Source organism: Sus scrofa, chromosome 16, assembly GCF_054392235.1.
Source record: "Sus scrofa isolate SSC_HxYL_T2T_F1_AM1 chromosome 16, Sscrofa_HxYL_maternal_Yorkshire_Landrace_v2.0, whole genome shotgun sequence".
NCBI classification, from domain to species: Eukaryota; Metazoa; Chordata; class Mammalia; order Artiodactyla; family Suidae; genus Sus; species Sus scrofa.
In genome coordinates, this window is record NC_139398.1 from 33,593,562 (window position 1) to 33,613,982 (window position 20,421).

The following is a 20,421-nucleotide window of genomic DNA, read 5'->3' on the forward strand; positions in this document are numbered from 1 at the left end:
TGGACAGGACAAGATAAGGATAAAAAACATAAAATATCAGAGAATTTGAACACTCCATTTTGGCCAACAGTTTCATCAATTTTCTACCAAACTGCTAAAAACAGTAGTAAGGTTAAATAGAGACATGGCCTCTATTTCACTGAAGAAGAAAAACCTCTACTTGCAATTACATTACAGGCCAAGTGGCACTTGGCAGGGTTTCTCCAATTTAGTTGCAATCAAACTGGAAGAAGGTAAGTTAGATGTGTTTATGACTCAGCTCATGTATTATTTTGTGTGCCTACTATTACAACATAGCCTAATCCAATGTTACCTAATTCGTTCCATTTAACAGTATTTTTAATGCCACACATTAATAAGATAATTATATAACAATAATAAGATGATTTGCTATCTTAATAAGACATTTATAGAACAATAGTAAGAAATTCCTACCTGAATTCACCACGATAGAACTTCTGTAAGGCTTCTGGGAAGGAATGCGTATATCGAACAGGAAGACATAAATGACCCTCAGACCTTTATTTTAAAAGAGATTTGGATGGTGTAAAGGGAAGAAGAAAAAAAATAGTACTTAATTCAAAAGTACTAAATTACAAAAATCACATACGAAATTTTTTAAAGTCTTTTTTTTTTTTTTTTTTTTTTTTTTTTAAGGGCTGCACACGTGGCACATGGAGGGTCCCAGGCTAGGGTTTGAATTGGAGCTGTAGCTGCTGGCCTCCACCACAGCCACAGCAACGCGGTATCTGAGCTCCATCTGCGACCTATACCACAGCTCACGGCAAGGCTGGATCCTTAACCCACTGAGCAAAGCCAGGAATCGAACCCACGTCCTCATGGATACTAGTCAGGTTCCTTCATTACTGAGCCACAACGTGAACTCTATATATGAAATTTTAAAAATTTCTACTTTATACTTCATTTTGCCACAAAATTGTCTGCACTTCCAACAAGAACACAAGAAGACCAAAGAGAAACAGTCATCACATCCAGCTTTAATGCCATAATATACAATATTACTTAAGTTTCCACATTACAGTGAAACTAAAAATAACAGCACATTTGCCACTGATTGGGTTCCCTGCAAAATTATCTAATGGTAAAGTAGTATTTGCATCTTATCGTTAAATTATTTAAATATTAACTTTGGGCCAGTCACTTTAACATCAGCTTCATCATCTTGAAAAGGGAGATAAAACCGTCAATCTCAAAAGGTTGTTCTGAGGGATCAAACTATTTACGTGAAAGTGTTCTGAACCATAAGCCCCCTTAAAATGTCGCTTAAGATATTCCAGATCACTAAAAAAGAATTCAAAAAGTTTAATCCAATAAAACCCTTCATTTATTCAAAAAAGCTAACAGCTTTATGTGGAAAACAGGAACTTTTTAAAAAATTGCAAATTACAATGTTAAGATTATCTATAGGTTGCTAAGGGACATGAGAGGATATGACACCTAATGTGAGGAAAAGGTACCAGAAAGCTCAATCATAATTATTTATATGATGCTTCAATCTTGAAGGAAAAGGTTGAGAGTAGGCCTGACAAAGCAAATCCTTATAACTGTAAATTAACCTATAAATGTGAAAAGTAGGTAAAAAGGTTTTTACAAAGTTGTGACTAATCAATATATATATATATATATTTTTTTTTTTTTTTTGTCTTTTTGCCTTTTCTTGGGCCACTCCTGCAGCATATGGAGGTTCCCAGGCTAGGGGCTGAATTGGAGCTGTAGCCACCGGCCTACACCACAGCCACAGCAACGTGGGATCCGAGCCACATCTGCAACCTACACCACAGCTCACGGCAACGCCGGATCCTTAACCCACTGAGCAAGGGCAGGGACCAAACCCGCAACCTCACGGTTCCTAGTTGGATTCGTCAACCACTGCGCCATGATGGGAACTCCACTAATCAATAATTTATCTGGGAGAGCCAACACTGAGGTTAAGAAACAGGCAGGGACTACGTTTTTACAATTTTTATATTTACTGTAATACTTTTCCACAGTACTAAGATTACAGAAGTTATCAACAGTCATTTGATAGAACAATACCCAGTAAGGTCAACTGCAGATCAAAAATACTCTAGAGGAATAAATCTAGACTTAGCCTGCAGGAGTCACTTTCAATGGGCTCACGCATGGTGCTAGCTGTTGGCAGGAGGCCTCGATTCCCTCCATGTGAGCCTTTCCACAGGGCTCTTTTGGTAACCTCACACCATGGTGGCTGACTTACCGCAGGATGAGCAGTCCAAGAGACAAGTTCAGAAGCTGAAATACCATTTATGACCTGGCCTTGGAATCCACACACTGTCATACTGTATTCTATTGAGCCCATAGGCCAGCCCTAGTTGAATACGTAAGTGGATAAGGACCCACATAAAGGTGTAAAAACCAGGAGGCTACCCTGGAGGCTGGCTATCATGTGTCCTCTATTGCATTCTGATTAAACATTCAAATGTCATAATTATTCAATGGAGTCAGCAAAGGAAGGACAGAATACAGAAGAGAACACCGAAACAGTGTATTTAATTTAAATGAGTCCAAATGAATGAGCCACCTCAAAAGCAGATCCTCTAGCCCAAGTCAAACCTTCAGATACCTGCAGCCCCAGCTGATATCTGACTATAACCTCATAAGAGATCCCAGGTCATAATCAGCCAGCCAAGCTCCTCCTGAATTCCTGACACACAGAAACCATGACAGATAATAAATGATCATTACTGTTTTAAGCCTCTAAGTTTGGGGATGAGTTGTTATGTTGCATTTGATAACTACTACAGAGAAGAAACTTAAGTTGAACATTAACTTCCGGGCTTATTTAGAAAGTGTGAAACATCTCAATGCTTAAGAAAAGAAGTCATGGAGTTCCTGTCGTGGCTCAGTGATTAAAGAATCTGACTAGGAACCATGAGATTTCGGGTTCAATCCCTGGCCTTGCTCAGTGGGTTAAGGATCTGGCATTGTCATGAGATGTGGTGTAGATCACAGATGTGGCTCGGATCTGGAGTTGCTATGGCTGTGTTGTAGGCCAGCGGCTACAGCTCTGATTAGACCCCTAGCCTGAGAACCTCCATGTGTGGTGGGTGAGGCCCTAGAAAGAGACAAAAAAAAAAGAAGAAGTGAGGGAGTTCCCGTTGTGGTTCAGCAAGTTACGAACCTCACTAGTATCCATTAGGATGAGGGTTCAATCCCTGGCCTCGCTCAGTGGGTTAAGGATCCGGCATTGCCATGTAGGTCAAAGATGTGGCTTGGATCTGATGTTACTGTGGCTGTGGCTGGCAGCTGCAGCTCCAATTCGACCCCCAAACCCGGGAATTTCCATATGCTGTGGGTGCGGCCCTAAAAAAAAGAAAGGAAAAGAAGTCAGTTAACCTAAAATATAGAGAAACCAAAGGATTTCAAGGACATGTTATCCTAGGTAGAAATTAGAGAAATACCTTCTGCTTACCAGTTTCAAAACCCCCACAAGCCAGTGAGTGTTAAGCCAGTTTTTTTTGTTTGTTTGTTTGTTTGTCTTTTTGCCTTTTCTAGGACTGCTCCCACGGCATATGGAGGTTCTCAGGCTAGGGATCGAATTGGAGCTATAGCTGCCGGCCTACGCCAGAGCCACAGCAATGCAGGATCCGAGCCACGTCTGCGACCTACACCACAGCTCATGGCAACGCTGGATCCTTAACCCACTGAGCAAAGCCAAGGATCAAACCCGCAACCTCATGGTTCCTAGTCGGATTCGTTACCCACTGCGCCACCAAGGGAACTCCTAAGCCAGCTTTTAAAGGAAAATATATTTCAACAAATTGTATAAAATGTGATCACTAAAGAATCTCTTACTTTGATGACATAAAAATATGCCATTACAAAGTTCTAAAATAGACATGCACCAACACTAAAGGCAATTAAAAATTTGTTATCAATACTCAGCCATAAAAAGAATGAAATGTACAATGACTACGGATAATTTCTATCTTTTATGTTAGTATTTTGTTACATGAATTCTTTTCTAGGTAAAAAAATGTGTTCTACTAAAAAAAAAAGAAATGTAAATATACTTCAATTTTTTAAAAAAAGGGGAAAAAAGAATAAAATAATGGTATTTGTAGCAATATGGATGCAACTAGAGATCCTCATAATAAGTAAAATAAGTCAGAAAGAGAAAGACAAATACCATATGATATCACTTATACGTAGAATCTAATATATGGCACAAATGAACCTGTCTACGAAACAGAAAGACTGTTTCATTCAAGTAGGGGCCTGTATGGCTAGAACGGCATGAAGAAAGGGAAAATAACAGGGTATAAGGACACAGAATAGTCGGATCAGATAATATAGAGTCTCTAATGTCAAAGGTGACCAACTGTCCCAGCCTACCTGCCACTAACAACTGTCCCAGGACATAGGATTTTTTGGTGCTAAAACTGCGAAAGTCCCAAGCAAACCAGGATAAGAATGAGTTGGTCACCTCAGTCATAGTAGAGTTAGATTTTATCCTGAGTTAGATGGGAGCCACAGTAAGACCTTGAGCAGAGAAGTCATATCATGTTAAATCAAGTTTTATTTTTAAAAAATCATTGTGGCTGCAGTGGGGAAAAAAGACTATAAATAAGGTAAGAATGGAAACAAATTAGTGTTGGATATAAAGATTTTGGAGTCACCAGGATCAAAGTTATTAAAGTGACAGGCATGATCAGGTATTCTCTAGGCTGTCCAGAGGGTGAAGGAGAAAAAGGATGGCCCTAAAGGTAATACTTGAAAACACCAGTATTTAAGTAGTGGCCAAAAAAATAGGATCCTTCAAAAGAGAGACATGAAGACAAAGAAATAGTCAACAAAATGGGAAGAAAGAGATGTCATTAAATGCCAGAAAAGTACAGCTGCAACAAGAGAGCAGTTAGTACCAAAAATTTCCCAGAAATCAAGTAAGACAAGGACTTCTAAAATGTCAGTAACCAGAATATCACTGTTACGTAAGGCAAAAGCAAGGTCAATGAAGTGGTTAGGGGCAAATCCAGAAGTGACTGTAAAGGTTTAGTAAATAACTGCTTTAAGAAAGTGGGGGTAAAGGGAAGGAAAGAGCTAACAGTCGAGAAATGAGATACAGGGTGAAAAAACATTAAATTTTCTTGAAAGATGGGAGTCTTGAACAAGTTTTTAGGCTAAAAGGAATCATGAGCAAAGGGAGAGAGGAAAAAAGAACAAAAATTTTTGTAAGGGAGAGAAAAGTCGAAGTTCTAATCTACTGCCTTCCATGTCCTCCATGAGATGGAGAAGGAGGTGGTGAAGGAAGGACAGGGGGGAAAGCAAGGAGCACATGGAGTTGAACAGCCATTCTTCAAGTAGCAGTGGGGAGGGGAGACGACCTGGGCCACGATTTATGACCACCTTTGAGGGTCCAGTTCTAAGAGCTAAAAACTACAAATCAGAAGTAAATTTGAGCAACTAAAGCCCAAAATGGGTCACTAAGCTCAAATTTCTATGATTTTTTTTTTTTTCCCCAGATGGCCTCAGGAGTGCTGATATAGGAATAGAAAAAGGACTCATCTACGATTAAACAGGAAGATAATGGTACACAATATTAAAGACATTTGTTTAGGAGTTCCTGTTGTGGCGCAGTGGTTGACGAATCCGACTAGGAACCATGAGGTTGCGGGTTCGATCCCTGGCCTTGCTCAGTGGGTTGAGGACCCAGCGTTGCTGTGAGCTGTGGTGAAGGTTGCAGACGAGGCTCGGATCCCTTGTTGCTGTGGCTGTGGTGTAGGCCGGCAGCTATGGCTCCGATTCGACCCCTAGCCTGAGAACCTCCATACGCCACAGGAGCAACCCTATAAAAGGCAAAAAGACCAAAAAAAAAAAAAAAAAGAAATTTGTTTAAAAAGTGAAAGTCAAAGGGCAAATTTAATAGGATTGAGGGAATAAGAATGCTGTTAAGGCAGGAGGCTATATGATTTGGGTGATTTGAGAGGTGGGTAAATTCTAGATGATCACAAAGTCCAGGTGTGATCACTGCTGTGGGTGGCTGGAACAGAATGAGGATAAAGGTTGGTGAAACTGAGGAAAGGAGAAAATGGTAATAGGCTCTGGTCTAGTTATTAAGTCAATGAATTCACTCAGGAAATCAGTGAAGGTATAATCAGGAGTGTGGATAAGAGCCATAAGGAAGGGCAGAAGATGGAACATTACTAACTCATCCATCTTCAGCAACACCAAAGGTCGCCACTACTCACCTGGGTCAAGGGCTTGGGTCTATTCTGCAATGGATCCTACTCTCAAACTACCCAAATCAAATGTGAGGACTTGTCCATCATATATCATAATCTACCACCAATGCCAGCATATATTCTTCTCATGCTTGAGCCAAAAAAGAGCTGTGTCCTTGAAAATATCTACACTAAATTTTACCACTGGAATGATTTTGGAACATGGTTCTAACATTCTATTACGTACAGGACAGTGATGTTTCCACTTACACAGCATGGACCAGAGTAAACTTCCCGTAGCAACAGAATAAAGACCTTCCAAAGTTTAAGATTTATCATAAATAGATACTATACAAAGCAAAGCATAAATGTTTGTATGTATAACATGCCAAAAAAAAAAGTTTTTCCTTACCGTTCTGGGTCAGTGTTTACTCCAATAACTGGTTTAAGTCTGTCCAAGACTTTACTTGCTGCCAAAAGCATTGTCCCATCACCTAAAGGACATAAGACACAACTAGACTTGTTTTAAAACTACTTTATAACCACATTTTGAACACCAGTTCTTTTAACAATCATACCCCTACCCCATCCTGTTGGCTGCCATACTATTTCCTTTCCACCCACTACCCCCTTGTAATATCTCTCTATTCTCATTCACAATTTTTCAACAGTGGCATGATTGTCACGTTAGGCCAGATAATTCCCTGTTGTGGAGGGCTGTCCTGAGCCTTGTAGGATGGTGAGCAGTATCCCTGGCCTCTACTTATTAGATGCAGGTAGAACCACCCAGTTAGGAAGCACTGCTCTAATCCTGTCACTTTAAAAAAAAAATTTTTTCTTTTTTTGGGGGGGTGGGGGGAAGCCACATTTGTGGCATATGGAGGTTCCCAGGCTAGGGGTTGAATCGGAGATTTAGCAGCCAGCCTACACCAGAGCCACTGCAACGCAGGATCCAAGCCGTGTCTGTGACCTACACCACAGCTCACAGCAACACCTGATCCTCAACCCACTGAGCAAGGCCAGGGATCAAACCCGCAACCTCATGGTTCCTAGTCGGATTCATTTCCACTGCGCCATGATGCAAACTTCTTAAAGATTTTTAAAATTTTATTAAAGTATAGTTGGTTTACAATGTTCTACCAATATCTGCTGTGCAGTACAGCCAAATGCTATATATATATATATACACACACACACATATATATATGCATATACACACGCATATATCTATGTATACACACACACGTTCTTTTTTTATGTATTATTTTCCATCATGGTCTATCCCAGAAGACTGTGCTATATACAGTCTAATTCCTAGGATGTCTGTTAGCCAATCCTCTTCTCTCCGAACATCAGCCCAAATTTATAAATTATTTTAATGAAAATATATCCAATAAAGTGTTCAACTTTGGATTTTTCTCTCTAAAAAAATGCTATCAATGTAAATGTTTAGAAAGAATGGTCACTAACATAATAATAAAGCTCAGGAAGAAAATAAATGTAACTATATTGGGGCCACAGAGGGATGGAATTCATCTAATCTCATTAAACTCTTAATAAAAACAACTTTTTTTTTAAGACTGGCATAAGTAAACCAAGATACAATTATAAATAATCTTTTGAATCATATTTGAAGTTAAATGCACACTTTAAATAGATACACATAGGAGTTCCTGTTGTGTTGCAGTGGTTAACAAACCCAGCTAGCATACACGAGGATTCGGGTTTGATCCCTGGCCTCACGCAGTGGGTTAAGGATCCAGCGTTGCCGTGTGTTGTGGTGTAGGTTGCAGACTTGGCTCAGATCTGGCATTGCTGTGGCTCTGACGTAGGCCAGTAGCTACAGCTCCAATTGGACCCCTATCCTGGAAACCTCCATATGCCATGGGTGCAGCCCTAAAAAGACAAAAAAAAAAAAAAAAAGAAAAGAAAGAAAGAAAGAAAATAATACATACACATACATAAATATATATTCAGAACCTCTTAGTAACATCATTCACTAAAAAAGTGAAATGTCATATAAAACATACTATTTTTTTTTTTTTTTTGTCTTTTTGCCATTTTTCTTGGGCCGCTCTCGCAGCATATGTAGATTCCCAGGCTAGAGGTCGAATCAGAGCTGCAGCCACAAGCCTACGCCAGAGCCACTCCAACGCAGGATCCGAGCCTCGTCTGCAACCTACACCACAGCTCACGGCAATGCTGGATCTTTAACCCACTGAGCAAGGCCAGGGATCGAACCTGCAACCTCCTGGTTCCTAGTTGGATTCGTTAACCACTGAGCCACGACAGGAGCTCCTATATATAAAGCATATCTTTTAAACCTGATCTTAAAGATCCAAAAATCTATCTAATGATGACTCCAAAGCCTTCATTATAGCTAGGCCACAGAAAATACCAGTACTAAAGAGCATTTCCAGAGTTCCTATCGTGGCACAGCAGAAACAAATCCAACTAGGAACCATGAGGTTGCAGGTTTGATCCCTGGCCTTGCTCAGTGGGTTGAGGATCTGGCATTGCTGTGGCTGTGGCGTAGGCTGGCGACTACAGCTCCAATTAGAACCCTAGGCTGGGAACTTCCATATGCCGCATGTGTGGCCCTAAAAAGACAAAATAAATAAATAAAATTTCACAAAAAAAATTAAGAGCATTTCCATATTCCAACACCTTGACCTCTGCAAAACTATTACCTCCTGCAGCTATGACAGCATCTGCCCATCGCACAGTCTCTTCATCATATTCTCTCCTTTTTACAAGACGAACCTCAATTCCCTCATTTCTAAGATAAAAACAGTAACATAAAGAAGAATATTTTTGAGAGGCAGTTTATTATGACAGATTTAAAATAAAAAAGCAAACAAAAAATTTGTTTTATAAACAAATTTATATTTAGCTTTGTAAGGTCACCTTCATTTTCATTTACTACAACAACCAATTTAACTCTAAGTCAGGAAGCACCTGAATAAACTAATTATCTCCCCCAAAATACCTTTTAAAGCCCCTGATAAATAGCAATAGTGCTTGATTAGAACTTCATTTTCTCTACTCTTTCTGAAGCTAAAATTCATTAATACAAAATGGCCCAGAAGACAAACACCTTAAATGACAATATTTTTAAACTGTAAAACTGAACAGCCATTATTTTAAAACCAACCAATATTTATTGAGTGCCAGACACTGAAACACTGATTAAAATACTTTCTAATTTTGTCTTCACACTGATTCTCTTGCATACACATAAACTTATTCATTGACTCATTTAGTCCTGAATTAGGTGAAGTTTCTACAATTAGAACTTTTAGATATTCAAAGAATATTATAATGAACACCTGTATAATCTACTATTCTATATACGAAGTAAAACATTATACATACAGTTGAACCCTGTGAACAAAATTAACTCTCGGCAGAAAGGGTAATTCTCAGGTAGACCACGTAATAACTGAAAATCTACGAACTTTTCAGACTACAACAAAAATTTCCTTACAAACACTATGATATCAGGTCCATTAGCAACAATATAATTTTCTAAGTATGATTTTATAATAGCAAACTTTACTTAAAAAAATCTAAGTATTAGCTGCTGGTAAAAATAAAAATTGAGACTCCTGAATACCAAAGTCTACCCAAGTCCCAATCCCACAGACTTACCGTAAACTATCTACAATATGTTCCACATTTTTGGTGTGAATGTGATGTCGCTCAAGCAGTCCGCTGTAGCTAGAGCCTTTCAAAGCAAGCTAAATTAAAATAAAATAAATTTTGTCTTATTACATGATATATATTCCATATTATATTTCTTTTGAAAGCCCTATATAAAACAGAATTTAAGGCACATTTTAATGATAACCTGTGAAACCTACAAGTGTAAACTTAACTAGAAAGTCTGGTTCTAGAAACTTATAATTTGGTGTTAGTACCAAATACAGCGTGAAGTTTTCCAATTATATAGTCAACAGGATCTCAAAAATAATACGTTTTGAGCTTGAGTCCTTTATTTTTTAAATAGATTTTTGTTTGTTTGTTTGCTTTTTAGGTTGGGCTGCACCCACAGCATACAGAAGCTCCCAGGCTAGGGGTCCAATCAGAGCTGCAGCTGCCGGTCTACATCACAGCCACAGCAACACAGAATCTGAGCCATGTCGGCAACCTACACCACATCTCATGGCAATGCCAGATCCTTAACCCACTGAGCAAGGCCAGGGATTGAACCCTCAACCTTGTGGTTCCTAATTGAATTCGTTCCCGATGTGCCATGACAGGAACTCTGATTTTTTAAACGGATTTTTAACATACAGCATGTGGCTCCTAAAGACCAAATATGAACTAGCATTTTAGAAGGCAGTTAGGTGACCTTTGTTCCACTTGGATTTGCAGTTCTCTTGTGTTCAGATTCATGAACTTCATTTGGAATTTACTCTATACAATCCAAACAAAGGGCTTGTTAGCTCCCTGAGAACGGATAACTTTTAGACATAAAGACATAAACTTTCAAGAACTGTCTTTACCACTCATTTGGAATGACATTTTATAATGTCACTATCTTATCATTAATATTCTTTTAAAGCATATGTCTTTTAAACAATCTATAAAGTAAAATCTTGAAAGAGAAGTTTAGAAACATCCATTTAATCAAAATAGAAAATATGTCCACTAGAGTGTAATGCCAAAATTAAAAGTATGTTCTTTTTTATGGCACACCAAAATTACAACTATTTACAGAGAAAGTGAAGAGAAAATCCAGAAGACTAGCAGAAAAGATCTTCTACAGCTACAGATATAAGAAGGAACCACAATGAGATGGGTAAGAGGCACAGAGACAATACAGTCAATTCCCACGCCCCTAGGTGGGGAAAAATTACAATTGCAGAGGTTCTTCCCAAGGAGCGAGGAGTCTAAGCCCCACACAGTGGATCTGCACTGGAAGATGAGTCCCAAGATTTGGCTTTGAAGGCTAGCAAGGCTTACTTTCAGAAAAGCCAGAACGTTATGAGAAATAGAGACTCTACGCCTAAAGGGCACACACAAAATCTCACGTGCTCTGGGACCCAGGGTAGAGGCAATAATTGGAAAGAAGTCTGGGTCAGACCCATCTGCTGATCTAGCAAGCATCACTCTGGAATCCTCCCTCTAGCTTATCAGCTCCAGGACTCAGACCTGTAGGCCTGCTGCCTTAAGAGCCCCTGAGCCCTCAGATGCCTCAGGACCCAGCTCTGTCCACCAGAGAGCCCAGAACCCAGGCCCACACACCAGCACACTCACACTAACCACTGTGACTCTCAGAGTACTGCAGTCAGAGACTCCAGGACCTGGCTCAACTACTAGTGGGCTCACAATAGCCTGGGCACCAGCTTCACACACCAGTGAGTATCAGCCCCAGGAACACCTGGGCCCTGGCCCTACCCACTGTTGGGTTGAAATACCAACTTTGGGGCCCCCAAGCCTCTGTAACCAGAGACCCCAGGACCCAGCCTCAGCCACCAAAGAGCAGGCACCAGCCTGGAGATCCCCTTGGCCCTGGCCCTGCCCACCAGTAGGCAGACACAAGCCCCAAGACACGACATCCTCACAGCCTGCCAATACCAGCTTGGGGACACCTGGGACCCCTCAACCAGCTGCCCCAGGTTCTGATCACACCCACCAGTGGGCTGACACCAGCTTCAAGACACCCCTGACCTTGCAGCCAGTCATGTCAAGAACCAGCCCTGCTCACTAGCTTATCATTAGACCTGGCACCCCCAGCTCTATAACCACCCACTCCAGAACCCAGCCTCGTCTACTAGTAGGCCAGCACTAGTTCAAGAAATCTCAGGGCCCCACAGCCAGCTGTCTTGTGACCCAACCCCACTGAGCAGCATCCAGCAGCCAATGCCAACCAACCAGGTACAGGACCAGCCACACCTACCAGACCACCCACTGTAGCCAGCCCATCACAACAGAAGGACCTATGAGGCCTACATAGAGGGTACCCAGAGGAAAGTGTGCTGCTGGGACACACAGGATCCTACAAAAGGCTGTTCCCCAAAGCTGGAAAACAATCAAACTACCAAACATACAGAAATAAAAATAGCAAATTAGGCAAATAAAAGTGACAGAGGAATAAGGTCCAAACAAATGAACAAAAATTAACCCCAAAAGAAGAATTAAGTGAAGTAGAGATAGGCAATCTGCCTGACAAAGAGTTCAAGGTCATGACAGTAAAGATGTTCAAAGAACTATGGAGAAGACTGGATGAACAGAGCAGAAGTTAGAAGTTTTTAGCAAAGAGTTAGAAAATAGTAAGAAAAACCAGAAATGAAGAATACAATAACTGGAGTTCCCATTGTGGCTCAGCAGTAACAAATCTGTCTAGTACCCATGAAGATGTGGGTTCAATCCCCGGCCTTGCTCAGTGGGTTAAGGATCTGTCACTTCTGTGAGCTGCAGTGTAGGCAGCAGACATGGCACAGAACTGGCACTGTTGTAGCTATGGTGTAAGTTGGCAGCTTTAGCTCCAATTTGACCCCTAGCCTGGGAACTTCCACATGCCGTGGGTGTCGCCCTAAAAAGACAAAAATATATATATAATAACTGAAATGAAAAATACACTAGAAGGAATCAATACTATATTAGATGATACAGGGAAACAGATCAATGGACGAGTAATAGAAATCACTGAAGCAAAAGAGAAAAGGAAAAAAGAATAAAAAGAAATGAGAACAGTTCAAGAGACCTCTAGGACAACATCAAGCATGTTAACATTCACATTATGAGGGTCCAAGAAGGAGAAGAGAGAGAGAGAAAGGCGCTGAGAACATATTTGAAGCCATAACAGCTAAAAACTTCCATGACCTGGGAAAGGAAACAGACCTCCTGGTCCAGGAGGCACAAAGTCCCAAACGGGATTAACCCAAAGAGGATCATACACATCACAATTAAAATGGTGAAACTTAAATATGAAGAGAGAATATCAAAATTAGTAAGGGAAAAAGGAACAAGTTACATACAAGGGAACTTCCTTACAGCTATCGGCTGACTTTCTAACAGAAACTCTACAGGTGAGAAGGAAGTGGCATGACATATTTAAAGTGATGAAAGTGAAAACCTACAACCAAAAAGTACTCTATCTGATAAGCTTTCATTCAGATTTGATGGAAAGCTCGAAAGTTTCCCAAACAAGAAAAAGCTAAGAGTCTGGCACCGCTAAAACAAGTTTACAAGAAATATTAAAGGGACTTCTCTAAGGGTAGGTCTTGATTAGAAATAGGAAAATTCCCAAAGGAAAAAGCTCACTGATAAAGGAAAATATAAAGGCAGTAAAACAACCACAGGCAAAGCTAGTAAGAAAGGTTAAAAGACAAAAATATTAAAATTATCTATATCTACAGTAGGTGGGTAAGAGATACACAAAAAGATGTAAAATACAATGTTCAACAGTAAACTTGGGAGGGCATAAAAATGTGACTGAACTTGAGAGTCAGAAACTTAAAAGAGTCTACTAAAATAATTTCATCAAATTTACTGCTTCTGGCCTTCAGATTTCAATTCTTTGTTCAGATTTTTATCTAATGTTCCAGTTTTGGGTTCGGACAATACAGAACATGTACCCTGGAATAAAGGACATAAATCCTACACATGGGTACTAACTATTAATTCCAATCTGGTAGTTTGGGAGCCCTGGTGCTTACTTTCTCGGCTCTCAGAAAACTCCAGAAAATTAAGATTACTAATCAGTTGAGTTGTAGGAAACTTTGAGTTGAGATGGTAAAGGAGGTTTGAATTTGCAGGGGAAATAACTGTGGAAAACAGAAAACTTTAAGTTTTCCACAATTTTAGTAAGTTTTGCTAGCAACACTAAAGTTCATTCAGCATTAGAATACTTAATATTAGAGCAAAAAAATGTCATTTCATAAATTCTTGTTACCATTCAAATTTCTTTTCATAAACTAATTCTCTAATAACTCATGCTCCATATATTTAGAGAATAAAAAAGTTATCATATTAATTATTTCATAAATGATCTAGCTGGTTGGGCTATAAGCTTCATTACCATGGACTGGCTAACTAGGCAGGTAAGAGATAAAACATTTTTAAAAATCACTAATAAATAGCATCATCAGAAAGTCTTAAGTCACTATTCAAGGGGGGTTCTTTTTTTTTAAATTCAAAGGCCAGTAGGAATTTCTAGCTACCTCCTTTGAAAATAACATGACTTCAGAGATTTAAGAACATACTTTAATCAGACAAAAATAAGAACACATGAATTATTTGTAAACTCTCTTACAGTTATGAGATTAGATAAATTACTGAAATTTAGAATACATTTCTCTCTCTTTTTTTTTTTTTTTGGCCACACCTACAGCACACAGAAGTTCCCAGACCAGGAATCGAACCCACATCACATCAGTGACCCGAGCCACAGCACTGACAACAGGATCCTTAACCCACTGAGCCACCAGGGAATTGCCTAGAACACATTTTCAATTCTGCAATGCTACCCCTGAGGTATTAGTAACAAAGTCTACTATTTTCTTCCTTCTTTCCCCAAAAACTTATTTCTTATCTACATTTAAATTTTTTCTTAAAATTATTCACCAGGATATTCGGAAAACACAATCTAAAAGATTACAAGTATGCACATTTAAGTATAAGCAACAGAATTTCTCCCATAAAATCTCCAAAAGACAACATCACTTCTACAGACAGCTCTGAGATTAAAACAAAATACAGCATAAATGGACAGAAATGAACCACACTTTAAGGTCAGATGTGATAGTTACAACTATTTTCTAAATGGCCCAATTTTATTAAAGTATCACAGACATTTTTACTTGACCACAACTGAAAAATTTTTAAACTTGTTTTACTAATCAGCAGAACTTTACTATTTTTGTACTCCCTGTAATTTCCATGAAAGCTCAGTAAGGGTCTTTAAATAGGTCTTTAAAAATTTAACACATAAGGAGTTCCTTCTGTGGGGCAGGGGGTTAAATGATCAGGCTTGTCTCTTTGGCAGCACGGGTTCGATTCCCAGCCTGGTGTAGTGGGTTAAGGATCAGGCACTGCTGCAGCCTGGCGTAGGTCGCAGCTGTGGCTCAGATTAAATCCCTGGCCTGGGAACTTCCATGTGCCCATGGGGAGAACAAAAAAGAAAAAAGTAATTTAACACATAAGAGGTGGACAAACTTGCAAGACTGTAACAGTTTGACATGTAAACTCACTAGGCATGTAATTGAAGCACTCTTAGAGAAGAATAATCTTAACTAAATGGTACACTAAGAACTATTATTCACAATTGCCTTGGAGTTCCAGTTGTGGCTCAGTTCCTGTCGTGGCTCAGTGGTTAACAAATCTGACTAGGAACCATGAGGTTGTGGGTTTGATCCCTGGCCTCGCTCAGTGGGTTAAGGATCCGATGTTACTGTGAGCTCTGGAGTAAGTTGCAGACACGGCTCAGATCCCAAGTTGCTATGGCTCTGGTATAGGCCGACAGCTACAGCTCCGACTGGACCCCTAGACTGGGAATCTCCATATGCCGTGGGTATGGCCCTAGATAAAGACAAAAAAAAAAAATTGCCTTAAAAGAATTAGTGGCACCTTGGGAGTTTCCATTGTGGTGCAGCAGAAACAAATCCAACTAGTATCGATGAGGACGCAGGGTTTGATCCCTGACCCCCACTCAGTGGGTTAAGGATCCAGCTTGCTGTGAGCTGTGGTGTAGGTCACAGACATGGTTTGGATCCCATGTGGCTGTGGCTGTGGCCTAGGCCGGCAGCTGTAGATCTGATTAGACCCCTAGCTTGGGAACTGCCATGTGCCACAAGTGTGGCCCTAAAAAAAAAAAAAAAAAAAAACACACAAAGAATTAGTGGCACCTGACAGCTAGAGAGTAAACTATTTACCTAGCATGATCAGGTCAGATTCAGAGACCCCTAAGTATTTCTTCAGCTCCATTTGATAATTATCTTGGACCATTTACATTCCATTTATCATTATATTCCATTTATCATTCCTCTCAAGCACGTTCTCTTCCTACTTCTGGATTCCCCTTAATTCTGTTTACTTACACCCTTATATGTTAGAATTGATCAAGTTTTCATCTTTGGCTTTCTTATCCGCTCCCACTTCATTTTTGTTATCTCCCCACTTTAGGGACTTGATCTACCAAGTATACACCAGTACCTATGAAATTATACTGTTAGCTCAAGCCTGTATGTATCTTGAGCTACAGGCTCGAATTTTCAAACACCTTCCTTTATCTCCACCCACAAGTAGATAAAGTACCTCTCCCTCAAACCATCTAAACCTGACAATATATCCCTTCTTCTGATTTGCTCTTCTGAAAACAATACATATGTTAATAATACTTCCATTTACCTGGTCAACAGAATAAAGCCCCAGGTGTCACCCTTAATTCTCCCCCCTCATACTCAATCTCCACAGTCAGTCGCAGTAAAATCCAATAATTATACCTGTGAACTATTTCTCCAATCTGCCCTTTACACTCATGCAGCCACTGCTTGAGTTCTGGACAACATCAGGTCTTCTCTGGTCTCACACAATAGCCTACCTCGGGAATTTTTTTCTTTCTCTTTTTTTATAGCCACAGCTATGGCATATGGAAGTTCCCCGGGCCAAAGATCAAATTGGAACTGCAGCTGTGGCCCACATCACAGCCACAGCAACACCACAGCCACAGCAACACCAGATCCAAGCTGCATCTGTGCCCTACACTACAGCTTTCAGCAACATCAGATCCTTAACCCACTGAGCAAGGCCAGGGATCGAACCTGCTATGTCAGGTTCTTAACCTCCTGAGTTACAATGGCAACTCCTGAAATTTCTAATTTCTCTAAAAAGTATTTTCCAGAATTCTCTTGATGGCACAGTAGGCTAATGATCCAGCTTGTGTCTGCAGCAGTGCCAGTTTGACCTCCAGCCCAGTGCAGTGGTTTAAAACGTAGCTACGGGAGTTCCCGTCGTGGCGCAGTGATTAACGAATGCGACTAGGAACCATGAGGTTGCAGGTTCGGTCCCTGCCCTTGCTCAGTGGGTTAACGATCCGGCGTTGCCGTGAGCTGTGGTGTAGGTTGCAGACGCGGCTCGGATCCTGCGTTGCTGTGGCTCTGGTGTAGGCTGGTGGCTACAGCTCCTAGCCTGGGAACCTCCATATGCCGCAAGAGCAGCCCAAGAAAATGGCAAAAAGACAAAAAAAAAAAAGAAAGAAAGAAAAGAAAAAAAAGAAAGAAAGAAAAGAAAAGAAAAGGTAGCTACGGCTCTGATTGGATCCACGGCCTAGGAATTTCCACATGCTGCAGAGATGGCCAAAAAAGAAAAAAAATTATTTCCCATTCCCCCATCTAACCTCCATCACAAGTTTGCTTTCAGAATAGTGAAGTATCAGAAAAACTGACCCATCACTCCACTCTTGTGAAGAGAGAGAAGGGATAAGCAAGCATTGTGTTCTGTTGCTAAGAGTGAAAAGCAGTAGGAGATAAAACCACATCATTTAACAACATCGTAAGCCCCAACCTACCTGTTTAGCCTCAATAATACTCTTGAGCAATGATTTTCAAATTGCCCTTAGAATGGTTACCATATCAATCAAGTGATCATATCCAGCATTATTATTAAAGAGAAAATAAACTATACTACATATAACAAGGGTAAACTGACTCATGATTCCAAATAGGAATGTATCATGATACAAATTTTTTTCCGACTATGGATTAGTCATCTACATTTGGGTTCTTTTTATTGCCAAAAAGATGAACTTTTCCTACTGTCTTGCTAGTACTGTCCTCTCTCCTTCACATATAAATTCTTCCTTATTCTTCAATAGTTAAATCCTAAAATTAAAAGATACAATTTCACTCCCATCACACTGGTAAAAATGTTAACATCTATCAAGTGCTGAGGAGAACACAGGGAATCATTCAACACTTATGGGAAAATTATTTGTACTTTTAATTGCAGCATTTTTTTAAAAATAGAAGCAAAACTGGAAACATCCTAATTATCCAAACAACAGGATACTATATAGCAGTCAAAATGAATTAACGTATATTAACATAGGAGTTCCCGTCGAGGCGCAGTGGAAACGAATCCGACTAGGAACCATGAGGTTGTGAGTTCGATCCCTGGCCTCATTCAGTGGGTTAAGGATACGGCGTTGCCGTGAGCTGTGGTGTAGGTCGCAGATTCGGCTCGGATCTGGTGTTGATGTGGCCGTGGTGTAGGCTGGCGGCTACAATTCAGATTAGAGCCCTAGCCTGGGAACCTCCATATGGCATGGGTTCGGCCCTAAAAAAAAAAAAAAAATCTATCAACATAAACTTCAAAACCAATAGTGAATTAGGAAAGCAAATTTCTAAAAAACAGATGCATATTCTAAAGAATGATGTTAGTGATGTGACTTTTTAAAGATACATGAGACATTATATTTTTAATGAAAAGAGTCATATTAACAAATACATAATATATGCATGCAAAAGATACATATAGCAACATCAGGCTAGTAGAACCTTCATATGCTGTAGATGCAGCCCTAAAAAGCAAAAAAAAAAAAAAAAAAAAAAAAAAAAAAAATCTGAAGCAAATATAACAAAATAATATCTGTTAAGTCTAGGTAGTTGGATACACAAGTGTCTAGTTATGTTCTGAAACTTTTCTATATGGTAGAAAAAAACTGAAAAAGAATTCAAAGGTCTTTTCTTCCTCATCCCTACCCATCCCCAAATTATTCTCTTTTCTGTATTCTCATGGACCACTTATAAACAGTAATAATATAACTTATTTTCTCCATGCATTTGGAAACTCTATCTATTCACCATAATTCCCTAGAACTTCGCAGGATGTCCAGTACTTAGTAGGTGCTCAATGACTAGGCTGGTGAATAAATACTTTAAATTGACACTTTAAAGCCAATCAACAAACTTCCTAAATGATGGCCACGGTGATGCTGTAAGCAAGCATTTCTAAAGCAGATCATAACTTTTATCATTCTTTTCTCCACTTACAAAAACAATTTTAATAAAAAGTGAAATATTTAAAAATTATAACTTCCCCTATGAACTTCGCTTTAAAAAAATACTGCATGAGCAGAGATAAATTCACAAACAAATCTTCAGTTACTTCAGTAATCTATCTAGTAAAGGAATCTATTTTGAAGTGACCAAATCAGTGCCATTTTAGGTACATAATTTAATAAATTTAATAGTAGCAATTACATAATGATTATTATTCTGGCTGTAAAGTTAGAATTAATTATGCTGCTTTAAATTATGTAAGTTACAAATTATTTAATTTGATCTTCCTGAATCTATGAAAAAAAGTAGATCTTATTCCTATTTCAAAGCCTAAGAGGCTGATAAAGAGTGATAGGTTAGGTTATCTGCTCAGGTTTACAAAGTGATACCAGGATCAAAAATTCAGCTCTCCTGCTCTTAGTTCAGGACTTGTCCACTACCACATGCTAACAATCCTACATTAGCCACATGTTTTATTCTTGCTTGACAATAAAAGCATTATATAATGATGAAGTTCCACAGCCCAAGAACTGTTCTGTTCCTTACCATGTCTACTTCTACCAACTTTCAATGGAGAAGAAAGACAATGGCTGAACTCTGCTTGAAAGCAAAGATTTTACAGAGGTTGGTCTAATATCCTATACAATCTACATCTAGTGGTTTATTATAAAGATTAGCGTGTGTGTGTGTGTGTGTGTGTGTGTAATGAATTTTCCTAAAGCATGAAATAACTGGCACACTTGCTGATACTTTGAAACACATATTTCTGTTGCATATTATAATGGTCAGTAATAGTGAAACTCAACTTATACTTTACTAGCTGAGAAGATACTAATGTGCATTAATAAACACTTTTCTTTAGCACAGCTTAAGTCATATAGTTAAAAATACAGAAAAAGTGATCATAGTAAAAAACTACGTTATTTACAATTTCACAGCTGGCCACAGGCTCCCTCCAGTAAGTCTGATACACTGCGAAGGTTGAAAATCAGAATTCTAATGCATATTGGTCAATGATTCTGTTAGTGATGGAATTTCGAACACTGTGATATTCAAAGCTTTTACATCTTTATGGATCTCCTATTTAACTGCAAATATTTACAGGAGTATACCTTATGCCTCTATTTTCCAAATTGTGTTCTAGAGAATATAAGCCATTTTCTGCCAAAAAAAAAAATTTGTGGTCAAATAAAAATCATCTTTTGTTTAGG

The 20,421-nt window shown here is 39.3% G+C and overlaps 1 protein-coding gene across 4 annotated transcripts in view; it reads right to left on the bottom strand.

Annotated features, from left to right (window-relative positions):
• NADK2 (NAD kinase 2, mitochondrial) overlaps positions 1-20,421 on the bottom strand; it is a 50,357-nt gene that overhangs the window by 23,935 nt on the left and 6,001 nt on the right. For all 4 annotated transcript variants that reach the window (XR_014831141.1, XR_014831140.1, XM_003133885.5 and 1 more), the window contains exons 2-5: positions 9,855-9,943; positions 8,894-8,982; positions 6,616-6,697; positions 436-519 (exon numbers count right to left, since the gene is read on the bottom strand). Coding sequence is in view for 2 of the 4 variants with exons in the window: in XM_003133885.5 (XP_003133933.1) it covers positions 436-519; positions 6,616-6,697; positions 8,894-8,982; positions 9,855-9,943 (344 nt within the window). In the remaining 2 variants the exon portion in view is untranslated. The remainder of the gene's footprint in view (positions 1-435; positions 520-6,615; positions 6,698-8,893; positions 8,983-9,854; positions 9,944-20,421) is intronic.